This window comes from Pongo pygmaeus, chromosome 13 (assembly GCF_028885625.2).
Source record: "Pongo pygmaeus isolate AG05252 chromosome 13, NHGRI_mPonPyg2-v2.0_pri, whole genome shotgun sequence".
Taxonomy (NCBI): domain Eukaryota; kingdom Metazoa; phylum Chordata; class Mammalia; order Primates; family Hominidae; genus Pongo; species Pongo pygmaeus.
The window spans coordinates 90,409,247-90,426,855 of NC_072386.2; the positions used below are offsets into that span (position 1 = coordinate 90,409,247).

The window sequence follows — 17,609 nt, forward strand, 5'->3', positions numbered from 1 at the left end:
GCAGAAGAATCACTTGAACCCGGGAGGTGGAGGTTGCAGTGAGCCAAGATCGCGCCATAGCACTCCAGCCCCACGACAAAGCAAGATTTCGTCTCAAAACAACAACAACAAAACAAACAAATAAAAAACAGACACATATATCAGTGCAACAGAAAATCCAGAAATAAATCCATATATCTACAGTGAACACATTTTTGACAAAGGTTCCAAGAACACACATTGGGGAAAGGACAGTCTCTTCAATAAATGGTACTGGAAGAACTGGATATCCATATGGAGAAGAATGAAACTAGACCCCTATCTCTTGCCATACACAAAAAATCAAATCAAAATGGATTAACGACTTAAATCTCAGACTTCAAACTATGAAACTATTACAAGAAAACATTGAGGAAACTCTCCACGACACTGGAGTGGGCAAACACTTCTTGAGCAATCTCCGACAGGCACAGGCAACCAAAGTAAATAAATGGACAAATGGGATCACATCAAGTTAAAAAGCTTTTGCACAGCAAAGGAAACAATCAACAAAGTGAAAAGACAACCCACAGAACTGGAGAAAATATTTGCCAACTATCCATCTGACAAGGGATTAATAACGAAAATATATAAGGAACTCAACTCTATACTCAAAAATGTAATAATCTGATTAAATAATGAGCAAAATATTTGAATAGACATTTCTCAAATGAAAACATACAAATGGGAAACAGGTATATAAAAACGTGCACAACATCACTGATCGTCAAAGAAATGCAAATCAAAACTACAATGAGATACTATCTCACCCCAGTTAATATAGCTTTCATTCAAAAGACAGGCAATAAAATGCTGATGAGTATAAGGTGAAAAGGGAACCCTCTTACACTGTTGGTAGGAATGTATATTAGTACAATCACTATGGAGAACAGTTTGGAGGTGACTCAAAAAAACTAAAAATAGAACGACCATATGATCCAATGATCCCAATGCTAGGTATACACCCAAAGGAAAGGAAATCAGTATATGCAAGAGACGTTTGCACTCCCATGTTTATTGCAGCACTATTAAGAATAGGCTAGATTTGGAAGCAACCTAAGTGTCCATTGACAAACAAATGGATAGAGAAAATGTGGTACATACACATAATGGAGTATTACTAATCCATAAAAAAAGAATGAGATCCTGTCACTTGCAACAACATGGATGGAACTGGAGGTTACTAGGTTAAGTGAAATAAGCCAGGCACAGGAAAACATTGCACGTTCTCACTTAACTGTGGGAGCTAAAACTTAAAACAACTGAATTCATCGAGATAGAGCATAGAAGGATGGTTACCAGAGGGTGGGAAGGGTAGTCGAGGGTCAGGGAGGGATGGTGAATGGGTACAAAAAAGTAGTTAGAAAGAATAAATAGGCCAGGCGCAGTGGCTCACGCCTGTAATCCCAGCACTTTGGGAGGCCGAAGCGGGCGAATCATGAGGTCAGGAAATCGAGACCATCCTGGCTAACACGATGAAACCCAGTCTCTACTAAAAATACAAAAAATTAGCCAGGCGTGGTGGCGGGCACCTGTAGTCCCAGCTACTCGGGAGGCTGAGGCAGGAGAATGGCCTGAACCTGGGAGGCGGAGCTTGCAGTGAGCCGAGATAGCGCCGCTGCACTCCAGCCTGGGTGACACAGCGAGACTCTGTCTCAAAAAAATAAAAGGGGGATAAATAAGACATAGTATTTGCTAGCACAACAGGGTGACTATAGTAAAAAATAATTTAATTGTACTTTTAAAAATAACTTAAACCGTATGATTCGATCTCGATCGTTTTAAAGACTTTAAAGGATAAATGCTTGAAGTCATGGATACCCTGATGTGACTATTATGGACTTCAAAATATCTTTTGGCCTGGCGCAGTGGCTCATGCCTGTAGTCCCAGAACTTCGGGAGGCTGAGGCGGGTGGATCACTTGAGGTCAGGAGTTCAAGACCAGCCTGGCCAACATGGTGAGACCCTGTCTCTACTAAATCTACAAAAATTAGCTGGCCGTGGTGGCACACACCTGTAATCCCAGCTACTCAGGTGGCTGAGGCACAAGAATCGCTTGACCACTGGAGGCAGAGGTTGCAGTGAGCCGAAAACGTGCCACTGTACTCCAGCCTGGGAGACAGAGCAAGACTGTCTCAAAAAAAAAAAAAAAAAAAAAATTCTTGTAATCCATAAAAATATACACCCTACTATGTATCTACAAAAATTAGATAAAAATAAATTACCTCTAGACAGGAGAAATAAGTTCTAGTGTTGTTCTACAGCACTGTAGGGTGACTGTAGTTAATAATAATTTATTGTATATTTTTGAGTACTAGAAGAGAGGATTATCCTGATGTAACCATTAAACATTATATACATGTATTGAAATATTACTCTGTATCTCATAAATGTTTATCACACATGAATTTAAAAAAATAACTGATAAGAAAGCTTTGTGTTGTAGTTCATTTTTTCTTTTTCAGTTGTACATAAAATTTTGCCTTACAATCAGTGATGAGTTAGACTGGGTGTAAACTATGGTAGTAAGTATTTATTTCATTTTTGGGAAATAATGAGATACTGTAGTGCCTACAAAACAGTTCATAAATGCTGGTACTGTTTACTATTCATTTATCTATCCATCTGTTCAACAATTACAACTGAACACCTACTATGTGCTAGATACCATTCCAGTGCTAGGAATAGAAGGGTAAAAACATAAGGTCTCTACTCTCACAGAGCAATTTTATCATTATTATTGTCATTATTAACATCACTGCTGCTGCTACTACTACATCTAGTTGTTTCCACAGGCTAGAATATTAAATGAAATTCTTTTTTTTTTAATGGACAGAATAGTATGAACATATTAAACGAAATTCTTAAATGAATGAAAATGAAAAACTCAGGACAACCACATAGAGAACTGTGGGTCAGTTTCTAGAAGACATCGAGTAGCTCAACTCTAAGCATTCCTCAAAATGCTGGCAAAAGCCTATTCAAAGAAAGTTTTTAAAAATTCAATAATTATGTTGAAGGCATTTATTAGAGTGAAAATAAGCAAATTACAATTAACAATATCACAATACCCCTGTACAGTGCAGATTTCAAGCTTCTTACACATACTTTTTCAAAAACTCCAAGGCAGTAAGGCACTCCTAGCTTTTTCCTTAATCAATGACAAACTATACGTTCAGGACTTTTAAAATAACAAGTTTCAAAAAATTTGTAAAATTTCAAACTTACCAAAAAATTGCAATTGCATTTTTATTTATATAATGACCCATTACAGACTATTTAAACAGACTATTTTATAATCCATAATAGGACATTTTAAGTTGTTTTTATTCAGAAATGGGCGAATTCTCCATTTCTATGGGGAATTCAATTTAAATTACCTTATTTTCACTTTCAAATAGCATAGTTAACTGATAAAAGCCATAAATGGCTCCCTCCATTTACTTTGCAACCTTGGGAAATAACTTAGCCTCTCTGTATCTTTCAGCCTCTTCATCAGTAAAATGGTAACACAGTCCAACTCTCTGAAAGGTCAGTGCTCTTTCCTACCTCAGAAACTTCACATCTACTGCTACTTCCGTCTAAAACACTCTTCTTCCCCTATTTCACTTGAAAATTCCTACTCTTCCTTCACTTTTTTTAATCATTTCCTCGAAAACGTCTTCCCTATCCCTGCAGACTAAGTCAGACTCATCATTTTGTAGCATTAAATACCTTCCCGTCAGAATAGATATCACAATATGCGATTGTGTATTCTACTCTCTTGCCTTTCTGGGTGTGTTTGGTTCATTGCTGTAGCTATAGAACCTTCCACATAGCATTACATAAGGTAGGCATAAATTTTTTTGTTGTTAAATGAATACTACTACTTAACTAGAGGTGTAATGAGTCGTGGTAAAGATAACTAAAATATCCAAAAGAACATGTCTAAAATCAAGTAAGCACTCAATAAGTAGTAGGGTTTTTTCCCAGGCAATTTGACTAGAAACTTTTTACAGGAACTTTTCCAAGAAATAATACTGTGACTTTGGATAAAAGGTCTCAGTGAAGCAGTGAGTTGGAAGCAAGGCAGACAGACTGAAGTACTCAAGGGCAGGACAGAGTAGGCTAACATAATACCAGACAGGTGATTGATACAAACAAGACATATGTGGGCATGATGATATCTTGATTCTAAGGCCACTTTCTGTCCTTGCTAGGAAGCTTCTTACAGATCTTCTGCCTAACAGAAACTAATCCTAAAGCAACAAGTAGGTACACTTGGTTGGAAAGAATACTGTAAGGAAATACAGACCACAAGAAGTAAAGTTTTTAATTTTCAAAAAAACCTAATTGTCTAAGTAGAAAATCCTACGGACTCTATTTATAAAACTTATTGGAGCTAATAAATAAATTTTAGTATACAGGGTCAATATAAAAAAATCAATCTTATTTCTATAAACTAGCAACAAAAAAACTAAAAATTAAAATTTAACAATCAATGCCATTTATAACAGCACCCCAAAATAAGAAATACTTACTGAGAGATCTCACAAAAGATGTCCAAAACATGAGAAAAAAAAATACCAGGCAAGCCCCAAATGAAGGACATTCTACAAAATTCTTAAAGAATATTACTCAAAACTGTCAAGGTTGTAAAAAATGAAGACTGAGAAACAAATAGACCAAAGGTAACCAGGAAGACATTATGCCTAAAAGTGATACTCTAGAACAACAACAACAAAATGATATAAGTGGAAGAGGGATAAAATCCAAATAAAATCCAAATGTGCCATAGTAATATAAGATGTTGATGTTAGGGCAAAATAGGTAAGGAATATAAGGGAATTCTCTGTATTATTTTTGCAACTATAATCTACATATAATCTACAATTATTCCAGAACTAAAGTTTATTCTTAAAGTATCATTTACAATAGCATGAAAAAAATAAGAAATACTTAGGAATAAATCTGATAAAGCTATCCAAGACATGTAGGCTGAAAAACCACAAAGCATTGCTGGAAGAAACTGAAAATGCCTAAATAAATGGAGAGATATACAATCTTCATGGATTCGAAGACTCAGTATCATTAAAATAACAATTTCCCACAAATTGCCCTGAGGATTCAAAGTAACCCCAGTTAAAATCCCAGTCACCTTTTATGTTGTCATTAAAAATTAACAAGCTGATTCTAAAAGTTAAATAGAAATCTAAATCAACCAGAACTGCCAACAACTCTGAAAAAAAAGTACAAAGTTGGAAGCTTTACCTGACCAGACTTCAAAACTCTTTATAAGCTATAGTAATCTACAAAGTACTGGTGTAAGCACAAACAGATCAACAGTATAGAAGAGAGAGAACAGAAATAGACCCACACATACAGTATCAGTTTATTTCAGCAAAGATGCAATGACAGTGAAGAAAGGATAGTCTTTTCAACAAATAATGCCAGAACTACCTGCAAACAATTGAACTCCAATTCATACACTATGCCACATGTAAAAATTAATTCCAAATGGATCACAGACATAAGTATAAACCTTCACACTACCACATTTATAAAAGAAAACATAGCAGAAAAATCTTTGTGATCCTGTGTGAGGCAAAGACTTCTTAGATACAACATCAAAACTATAATCCATTTTAAAAACTGATAGTAAGACTTCACCAACATTAAGAACATCTGCTCTTCAAAAGACACTCTTCAAGTTGGAGGTCTCATACTTCCTGATTTCAAAACATACTGCAAGACTACAGTAATCAAAAAGTGTGGAACTGGCATAAAACAGACATACAGACCATGGTACTGACTACAGAGTCCAGAAATAACCCCTCAAATATATAGTAAAATGATTTTTGATGAGGACGCCAAGACCATTCAATGGGGAAAGAACAGTCTCTTCAATAAATGCTGGAAAACCTAGAAGTACACATGCAAAATAATAAAGTTGGGCCCTCACCTTGTTCCATACACAAAAATTAACTCAAAATAAATGAAAGACCTGAATATAAGACCTAACACTCTTAAACTCTCTAAACACTCTAAAACTCTTAGAAGAAAACATAGGAGAGTAAAGCTTCATGACATTAGATTGCAATTATTTCTTGGATATAACACCTACAGCACAGTCAACCAATGTAAAAATACATAAGATAGACTACATTACCATTAAACATTTCTATGACTCAAAGAACACAATCAACAGAGTGAAAAGGCAACCTACAGAACAGGAGAATTTATTTGCAAATCATATATACGAGGGGTGAATATCCAGAATATACAAAGAACTCCTACAACTCAACATCAACAACAAAAAACCAAATAACCTGATTTTAAAATGGGCAAAGGAGTTGAATAAATATTTCTCCAAGGAAGATATACAAATGACCAATAAGCATGTGAAAAAATACTGAACATCACTAATTATTAGGGAAATGCAAACCAACAACACAATGAGATACTATCTCACACCCATTAGTATGGCTGCTATAAACAAACAAACAAACAAACAAAAACAGAAAATAGAGCCCACAGGGTCACACACACCGTAGTCCCAGCTACTCAGGAGGCTGGATGGGAGGATCCCTTGAGCCCAGGAGTTGGGTGGGCGGGGGGGAAGGGATAGCATTAGGAGATACACCTAATGCTAAATGACGAGTTAATGGGTGCAGCACACCAACATGGCACATGTATACATATGTAACAAACCTGCACATTGTGCACATATACCCTAAAACTTAAAGTATAATAATAATAAAATTAAAAAAAATAAAAACAACAACAAAGAGAAAATAAGAAGTGCAGGTGAGAGTGTGGAGAAACTGCAACCCTTAGGTACTCCTAATGAAAATGTAAAATGATACAGCTGCTATGAAACATGGTATGATGTTTCTTCAAAAAATTAAAAACTACCATATGATCTAGCAATTCCACTGCTGGATATATATTAAAAAAAAAACAACTGGGAACTTTCTTTAATGGTCTCAAAGAGGTATTAGTACACTCATGTTCATAGCACCATTATTCACAATAGCCAAGGGGCAGAATCAACCTGTGTTCTTGATGGATGATAAACAAATCGTGGTATATACATACCATGAAGTATTATTCAGCCTTAAAAAGTAGGGAAATTCTGACGCATGCTACAATACGAATGAGCCTTGCGGACATTATGCTAAGTGAAATATGCCAGTCACAAAAAGACAGATACTGTATGATTCCACTTATGTGGAGTACCCAGAGTAATCGCATTTGTAGAAAAAGAAGGTAGAAAAGTGGTTGCCAGGGGCTGGGGAGAATGGGCAATGGGAAGCTGTTGTTTAACGGGTGTAGAGCTTCAGTTTTGCAAGATGAAGAACTGGAGACTGGTTGCACAACAATGTGAATACATTTAACAGTATTAAATTGTACAATTTAAAATGGTAAGATAGTAATTTTATGTGTATGTTACAATTTTTTTTTTTAAATACAAGGGGAGAATGGGAGAAAATATTTGCAAATTACATATGTGAAAAAAGACTTGTATTCACAATATATAAAGAACTCTCAAAACTCAGTAAGAGGGCAGGGCACAGTGGCTCATGCTTGTAATCCCAGCACTTTCAGAAGCCGAGGCCGAACAATCACTTTAGCCCAGGAGTTTGAGACTAGCCTGGGCAACATAAGGAGATCTGTCTCTAAAAAAATTTTTTTTAATTAGCTGGGTGTGGTGGCACATGCTACTTGGGAGGCTGTGGTGGAAAGGTCACTGGGGCCTGGAAGGTCGAGGCTGCAGTGAGCCGAGATTGCGCCACTGCACTACAGCCTGGGCGAGACAGTGAGACCCTGTTGCAAATAAATAAATAAACAAATTTCAGTAAGAAAATAAACAATCCAATAAAATATGTGTAATATTTGAACAGACACATCATCACAGATACATGAATGTATATAAACATGTGAGAATATTCTCAACATCATTAATTATTAGAAAAATACAAATTAAACCACAAGGAGACACCACTTCACACATATTGGAATATGTAAAATTAAATAGACTATCCACTCCAAGTTTTGACAGGAATATGGAACAACTGGAACTCTCATGTACTATTAGTGGATATATAAAATAGAACAAATACTTTGGAAAATAGTTTGGCAGTTTCTTAAAAAGTTAAACACGGACCTACCATATGACCTAGCATTTCACATCTAGGTATTTGCTAAGGAAAAATGAAAACATATGTATAAAGATTTATATCTGAATGTTCATAATAGCTTTATTTGTAATCTTTATTTGTATAAAGATTTATATCTGAATGTTCATAACAGCTTTATTTTTAATAGCCAGCAAGTTGAAACAACCCAAATGTCTGTCAGGAAGTGAACAGATAAACAAATTGTGGTATATAGCCACACAATAGAATGCCACTAAATAATAAGAAATAATATATGCAACATGAAACAATCTCAAAATAAACATACTAAGTCCAAAAAAAAAAAACCCAGACCAAAAAAAACCTCATACTGTATGATTCACTTATATAAAATTATAGAAAATGCAAACTAATCTCCAGTGACGGAAAGTAGATGGTCCTTAAGGATGATGAAGGTGAGGTATAGAACGGACAGACAGGGACCACAAAGGGGCACAAGGAAAATTTTGGGGGATGACAGCTATGCTCAATATCTTGATTGTGGTGATGGTTTCATGGATACATACATGTATCAAAACCTATAAAATTATAAAATTTAAATTTGTATAATGTATTATATGCCAATTATACCTCAATAAATCTCTTTTAAAAACTGCTTTAGGATTGAACAATCTATTTTTCAAAGCACTGATACGTATATGAATATATAAATTAAAGTTGTTTAAATGGTTAGGAAAAAAAAAAATTCGACCACAGAATAATCTGCCTAAAAGGCATTTCTCTTTAGAACACAGAATTCTTAAGGTTCTTCCAGTCCAAAACCTCTACAATCTAATTGGCACATAAGAGGTTAACAAAACTACAGTTTGTCTTACAGTCTCTAAAGAGACTATGGAAAATGTAAATACATTAATCAATAAGGGTTTCATAACAATCATTTCTTTAAAAGAATTACATAGAAGAGAAAAAATATTCAGAGAGATGCATAATACCTCATAATATGCATAATACCTCAGATAACTTGCTGGTGGATTGAAAAGCATCTGAACTGTGCTATTTGCTCCCATAAAAAGAAAGCTTACTAGCAATGATGTCAGATTTTCTTCAAAAGTTATCTGTTTAAAAGATGGAATAAATGATATTTATGGTTCAAGGATATAAGTATTAAATTTTCTTCCCAATGAATGTAAGCTTTAGAGCATAATTTCCAATTTTATGGTTCAAATTCAGTAAATGTAGGAACTCTTATCTGCACTGTAACATCTAATTAAATACATAAAGAATAGAAAGATTTGAAATGAGAACCCACACCAAAAACATCACGTTCTCTGTCAGCGAAAGGTCGGAGAAAAGATCTGGAAAGCAGTGTGAAAATGTAGCCCATGCCTGTACTGACAACTTTTATTGCTCCCTTCACCCTATCTAGTTATGAATTTCAGCAGACAGAAATATGGGGTGGGGCTTAGAAGACTGAAATGATTTACTGTTGGAAAATGCGTTGCTGCCTAGCACAAAGCTATACCAATAACTCCCCAAAATGTTTCAACAGAAAAGAGCAAATGAAGGCATTTGGTCAGAAGATCAGGATCCAAATTCGGGCTTGACCAGACACTGAGCTACGTAACATTGATTAAGCCACTTCATATCCATTTCCTCATCAGTAAAATGAAAAGTTAGGTGTGTGTACACACATACTAATTTTAATCAGTAGGTTAAGTATAAAAAAATAGAAAACTTGAAGAATGAGAGACAGTTCTGTATTCACACCAACTTACCAATAACTCAATGCAATAGCTTTTTGTGAGCACTCTCTGTCTCCCAGAAACTGTCAGATGCTTGAGACACAGAGATTAATAAGTGGTTTGGTCTCCTCTTAAAAGTGAGCATTAAAAAAAGAAAGAAAAAAAAATTCCTGCCTTGATGAACAGACAATGCAGCTGATAAGACAACTAAGACACAATGAACCAGAACTACCAAATACAATGAGTTTAGCACGATGAGAGAGGAAAGTTCAAGTATAATGGGAACACACAGGAGGAAACACCACTAGCAAGATCACTAGTTCAAGTTAGACAAATCCGTCATGTATACGAAAAACCATGAGGATTTTATAGAGAATGCTCCACCAGGACAAGCAAAATGCAAGAGGTTGGATTTTAAGAGCCTAAGCTAAGTTTCTTAATACTCTTAACAATTATAATCAGTTGCTACAGCTAATTAGACCTCAAAAATAGTCTAAACCAGAATCTTTTCAAAACAGAATCTTTTCAAAAACAGAAACACACAAAAATCTGAGACTATCTTATTTGAAATGACTATAAATGGTATTTTCACATGATTCTAAAACTAACAGAAATCCATTTTTTCTTCTAATACTACATTTCAATCTTATTTACTGATTTTGGTATCTGCTTTGGTAGAAAACACTGCTAGTTTTGTTCCCTATGCTTGATCTATTGTAATTTTTAAAATAACAACAAAAAAATCTTCACACAAGCAAAATAGAAAGTAGTGTTCTAAGTACATAAAAATTAAATAGTAACAATTTAACCAAGGTCACTAGAACATTTTCGGTTTGTTCTCCACTTAAAAGCAGAGCATTTAAAAAAAAAGAAAAGGAAAAAAAAGAAAAGAAAAAATGTGTATGTGTGCCTGTGTTTGGGATGGGACAGTTTCTTCTAGACTTCCTATTGAGGTACTTACAGTGCTGATCACAATCAACTCTGGCAAACACTACTTGATTTTCATTTGGAAATTCTTCCTTAATGACATCGGAAGCTTCCTCAAAAATTGGATGCAACATCTGACTGAAACGACACCTATATACAGAGAAAGATGCCAATTAGAAATGAAAAGCAGAAGTAATAAAATCTTATTTCCGTTATTGCCCAATGACATTTGATATAGGCACAATAAATGACTCTGCGAGATAAGCACACACTTAATTTAATCATGGACCCTGACGTCATTCAATGGAGATGAAGACAATTTTGAATTCAAAGACTGTATACCAATTCTAAGAATGTATAAATAGATTTTGGTTTTATTCATCTTAAGACAATTGCCAGTATTATGGAACACACAGCTAAGGATCTCTTGCAGAGGTCATAAAACAAGTCTGAAATAAGCCCTCTAAGAAGTACTATTAGGATTTGTAACTACTGAGGCTTGAACATTTATGAAAGAAATTAGCTTTCTCTATTTTATTTATTTTTAATTTTTTTTGAGACAGGGTCTCATTCTGTTGCCCAAGTTGGAGGGCAGGGGCACAATCTGAGCTCACTGCACCCTCCACCTCCAGGGCTCAAGTAATCCTCCCACCTCAAAATAATAAAATTTTAGACTATTATGTAAAATATTTTAACTGTATTGCAAATATTAGACCTCTCCACCTGACTAGTTCTATCAAATCTCACAGGCAAGTTAGCATACTAAATAAATAAGTTATATTAAAAGAATATACGGTATATAATTAACTATTTCCCCTCAAAATTTACCCCTTGATAAAATGGGCTTTTATATCTGTAAACATACTAAATACAGTAAGTCCAGAAGCAAATATCTTAAATTCCTAACCAAAACTTCCTGTCTATATTTTCTTTTTTCTTTTACTTTAAACACAAGGCACAAACCCCACAATATTCTACAAACTTGTTACTTCTAACTGTCCCTTAATCAAGCCAAACATTTCACAAATACAGTCATGTGGTGTTTAACGACAGGGATACACTGAGAAATACACCATTAGGCGATTTCTTCATTGTGCAAACATCATAAAGTATACTTACACAAACCTAGACGGTACAGCCTAGTATGCACCTACACTATAGGATATGCAGCCTCCTACTGCTCCTAGGCTACAAACCTGTACCACATGTTAATATACTAAATACTGTAGGCAACTGTAACACAATAGCAGTTGTGTATCTAAACATAACTAAACACAGAAAAGGTACAGTAAAAATACGGTATTATATATGGGACTTCTGTCATTGACCTAAACATCATTATGTCATGGATGACTATGTTCTAGGTAATTAAAGGGACCCAATAAGAAGGGGAAGAATCAGAATTAGCAACCAGCTGAGTTAGAATGGCCATTCTCTTACGGAAGAAGTATTAAGGATATGTAAACAAACTACAATTGCTACTCTTGCTTCCGGAGCCCTTTTCCACCAAATTTACTTAAATGATGTCAGTGAACAGTTTAATCCACATGTAATTAGTTCATACATATTAGCTTTAATACAATAAAAATATTGGAAAGCCTGTGAAAGGATGCAAACATTATACTTCCTCCCTATTTCTTCTTGTATATATATATCTCTTCTAGCCCACTCACCTGACTTCCTAAGGAGATGTCCTAGAATATATCAAGGAGACACATCTGTATCTTCAATCTCTTGCTTTCAAGTGGCTCTTTCCTCTTTTAGCTTTCTTAAATCTCTCCCATCAGGGATAAGAGGATGGGGTCTGTGGACATCATGGACCGTGTCTTATTTGACTATGTATTCTAATAAACATTCAATATATGTATTAAATGAATAAATTGAAAGAATGGAGGAATTGGAGCGGCTAGGACCGCAGGTTTGTGCGTTCTTACAGTTTGCTGAAAATAAGGTAGCTGGAGGGCAAGGGAGGCAAGGAGTAGGGGCTGATTAATGGTTTCTTGAAAAATTTAGATCTGATCTAGTGAAGAAAGAGCAGGCAAGCCTCTTTATGGCTTAAGGGCAACGTAAAAAAACACATCAAGGGCTTCTTTTCTCTAGATTGTCCAGTTTGCCACTCATTAAGTATTTAAGCATGGTTCATGTTTAAAATAGGACCTGTCTTAATACAGGCTGAATGTCCCTAATCTGAAAATTCAAAATGCTTCAAAATCTAAAACTGTTTGAGCACTGACAAGATGCTCAAAGGAAATGCACATTGAAGCATTCTGGATTTCATATTTTTGGGGTTAGGGATGTTGAACCAGTAAGTATAAGGCAAATATTGCCAAATCTGAAAAAATCCAAAAACTGAAACACTTCTGGTCTCAAGTATTTCAGATAAGGGATACTCAACCTGTACTAAAAGATGAAAAGGGAAAATGAAATAAAAGTTCAATTCCATTATTACTGTACCTTCATACATGTGTATCCATACACATGGAAATGTTACATTTATAAAAGGAACATCACAAAAGCAATGGATCTATTAAAAGGGCCTAAGGGTCATCTAAACCTAATCTTCAATCTAGTGCTTAAATCAATCCTTAACAAATCTACCAAATAGATAAGTCTTTGCAGAGACATTTTGAGGGCACTTACTAATATGATCTAGTTAGAGAAAAAAATAAGCTTTGTGGTTAGGCATACCTGAATTTAAATCCCAGTTCCACCACTTACTAGCCATATGACCTTTCTGAGCCTCAATTCCTCAAGCTAAAAGGAAATTATAATACCTACCTGCAGAGTAGTTCTGAGCATTAAAAAAAACCTATGTAAAGAGTCTGGATGGGGATGGTTAATGGGGACAAAAATATAGTTAGAATGAATAAGATCTAGTAGGATGACTACAGTAAACAGAAATGTATTGTACATTTTTAAATAACTAAAAGAGTAAAACTGGAATGTTTGTAACATAAATGATGAATCCTTGAAGTGACGAATACTCCATTTACCCTGATGTGTTTTTTTTGTTTGTTTTTGTTTTTGTTTGAGACAGAGTTTCGCTCTGTCACTAAGGTTGGAGTGCAACAGTGTGATCTCAGCTCACTGCAACCTCTGCCTCCTGGCTTCAAGCAATTCTCCTGCCTCAGTCTCCCAAGTAGCTGGGATTACAGGTGCCCGCCACGTCCGGCTAATTTTTTGTATTTTTAGTAAAGACGGGTTTCACCATGTTTGTCAGGCTAGTCTTGAACTCCTGACCTCAGGTGACCTGCCCGCCTCGGCCTTCCAAAGTGCTGCGATTACAGGCATGAGCCACCGTGCCCGGCCATGTGATTATCCTACTTTGTACACCTCTATCAAAATAGCTCATGTGCCCCATAAATATATATACCTACTATGTACCCATAAATATTAGGTAATTTTTTAAAAATAGTCTGGCACAAAACAGCATTATTAACCACCTACTACAGTATTACTCGAGGAGCTGCAGTATTTTTAAGCACCTCTATTACAGAATTATTAAACAGTGCCACATCCATAACTTCCAGAATGAACTCAGAATCTAGACTTTGAGGCCACATAGTATTAAGTCTATGTCTTACAGCCAATTACCCAAGCTTTTTCAGCTGTATAAAAGAGTATTAATTCATTAACAACTTAAGGTATTCTTTAGGTAATGTTTTCCCAAATAACTCAGTCCATGTTTCCAATTCAGTTTTTTCAAAAGATCAGCAGCACATTCTATTACTCTTTCTTGCAACACACACAATCTCTCAGTCAGGTGAAAGTCGTTCTAGTTTTTCTTCAGACATCATCTAGTCGGGTAACATTGGGAAAGTACTTCAATCCCCTGGATCTCAGTTTTCTTATTTTAAAATGAATTGGACTACATAATCTTCTACCAGATTTTGTGGCTATTAATACATCTTGACAACCCTAATTTACTTTGAAAAATGCTACCTTTGATACATATTTTATAAATAGCATTTTCTCTGTGTATCTTCAACTTTTTACTCAAGTTCTTTAAGTAACCATACCACATATACATTCATTCAGTAGATATTATGTACTTATCAGCCACATATTAAGCAAAGTGCTTGGGGATTAAAGTTGAAAATAAAACTATGGTATGTATTTTCACAGAGCAAACAATGTAGTAGAGAGTTACCAGCTAGGATTATAGCCTACAAGTGTTATGATTGGGTAAGTATGGGTGTTACGGGAAATAACAGAAGGGCTCCTAATCAGAATCAAGAGCAGGGGTAGGTGTATTGATCCAGGAAGATAACCTGGAGAAAGTGGCATCTAATCTAAGAGTTGAAAGATCAGGACTTAACTAAGTAAAGAAGTGGGCAACAGAAGAATGATCCATCCAGGCAGGGGAAATATCATGCCTCACAGTCCAGTGATGAAATACAGAATTTTATAGAAATTGAAAGAAGCTTAGTATAACTGGAGCAGAATGTGGAAATGGAGAGAGGCCAGACATAACAGCTACAGAGGGAATAACAGACCAGTTCATAAGGGGCCTTCTGGGTCAAAGTAAAGGATTTAAACTTTAACCCAAAGGTAATGAAAACATTTTAAGGGCTTTAAGAAGGGGTATAAACTAACCTTATTTACACTGTAAGAAAGAGAACTCTGGCTTACATTGTAGAGAACAGAATGGAAATACGTAAGACTAGAGGCACAGAAAAGAAATGAGGAGACTGTAGCATGAATTTTAAGTAAATGACAGGACTGTGGCCTGGAGTATGGTAGTGACAGCTAGTAGGTAGTAAGCCTTAAAGGGTCAGATAAGATAGAGTGTCTAGGGATAAAGACTATGCCGGTGTTTCAGAATCTTTCCAGCTAAATCTCCCTTGTGTTTCAGAATCTTTCCAGCTAAATCTCCCTTCTTCCTATCTCCATGCCATATTCTGTAACATCTACTATATACCATGTTGTTCTAGATGCTGGGAATACTGCGTATGCCATTATCTCTGCCCTCAAAGTTTGTTTGCTAGGGCACAAACAAGAAAAGACAAAACATTTAGTAAGAAAAAGAAAGTGGTACATAGAGTACTATATAAACACAAAAGACAGGCTCTGATTCAGCCAGGGGAAGGAGTAAAGGTATCCTAGAAGAGGCAGCAGATTGTATAAATTTAAAAATGTCAACATTATTTTTCCTTCTAAACTTGCCATACCCAAATCACGACTTATAAACACTACCCTCCTTCCACAGTCAGGACAAATACGGAATTGCAATATGTGTTCCCTTTGAGTCGGGGGTGGAGAGAGTCATATTTGAGTTATACGCTACTTGTTTTAAGATATAAGATAACAGAATCAGCTCTTTTTCTTTCTTAAAACAGAAATCCTTACCAAATTAAACTACTTCCTTTGTGGATGAAACTTAATTGACTTTATGTATGGAATACTGTCTTGAAATAGAAAAAGCCTTCCCTTCGCCTTTCTAGCAAAGAAAAATTAACCTTTAGCAAGTAAAAACAAACCCAAACCCAAACAATAAGATTACTTACCAGTCGGCATAAAAATTTACTAAAGCAACATCAGCATTGTCTGAAATTGAAAGACAAAACCAAATAAGATATTTGTAATAATTTTGACATAATTAAAGATACAGTTTCATTATGATCTTTGTCCAATATAAGGGTCCACTTAAAAAAACACAGTAACTATTATCTCTCACTCAGAAACCTAGAGTCATGGACAGCTTATATAATTTATGGGAAACTTTGTCTCTTTTCTCTGTATGCTTTATCTTTATAAGTTCACTGTATCTTTTATACAGTGAACTTTATAAGTTCACTGTTATCTTTATAAGTACACTGTATCTTTATAAGTTCACTGTATCTTTTCTCTGTATGCTTTATCTTTATAAGTTCACTGAATCTTTTAAGTTCACTATTGCCCAGGCTAGAGTGCAGTGGCATGATCAAAACCCAGTGCAGCCTCAAACTCCTGGGTTGACGTGATCCTCCCACTTCACCCTCCCAAGTAGCTAGGACTACAGGCAAACACCACCACACCTGGCTAATTTTTGCATTTTTTTGTAGATACAGGATCTGGTTATATTGCCCAGGCTGGTCTCAAACTCCTGGCCTCAAGCAACCTCCCACCTTAACCTTCCATAGTGCTGGGATTACAGGCATGAGCCATCACACCGGGCTTCCTTCATTGCATCTTAAATGAATTTAAAGCAAATGTGAAATAAAGTCCAGATAAGGCAAGTAAGCTACTATCATAAAAAGTAAAGTGGAATGATCTATATTTTATTTTTTGATCTTCCATATTCATGAATAACTGAGAATTAGTTCTGCAAATAAAATCCCACATCATAGAAAAGACCTGTATAACTAAGTTATTTCTAAACCTCACATATCCCACCTAGTTGCAACAAGTAATCTACAACTAATAGTGTTGCACAAGAAGCCAATTTTTTAATTCCTATCCATTTAACAGTTATTCCCTCCTACAAAAATAACAGCATCATTTGCATATCAAGATGTAAAGACATGAGAAAGATGTAGTGCTTTTTGCCTATCCCTAATTCAGAGAAACTTAAAGTCCTCAAGCACTCATGAAAATAAAACACAAAGATATTCTAGAATTTGAAAGATGACAGAAGTGAGAATGACATGTGAGTTTCAATTCCTTTCTTCCCTTTTTACCTTCAAGTTACTTTTTATATACTTGCTTATTCGCTCTAAAGCAGTGGTTCATGAACTGTGATTCCTGGACCAGAAACACCAACATCACCTGGGAACTCACAGAAATGCAAATCCTTAAGAAATGCAAATCTTTAGGTAGGGGTCTA

At 35.4% G+C, this 17,609-nt stretch overlaps 1 protein-coding gene across 1 annotated transcript in view; it reads right to left on the reverse strand.

The window, feature by feature from the left end:
• Positions 1-17,609, reverse strand: part of ERP44 (endoplasmic reticulum protein 44) — a 114,002-nt gene that overhangs the window by 58,827 nt on the left and 37,566 nt on the right. Inside the window, exons 3-4 of the mRNA XM_054502122.2 lie at positions 16,312-16,351; positions 10,839-10,954 (exon numbers count right to left, since the gene is read on the reverse strand). Coding sequence (XP_054358097.1) covers positions 10,839-10,954; positions 16,312-16,351 — 156 coding nt within the window. The remainder of the gene's footprint in view (positions 1-10,838; positions 10,955-16,311; positions 16,352-17,609) is intronic.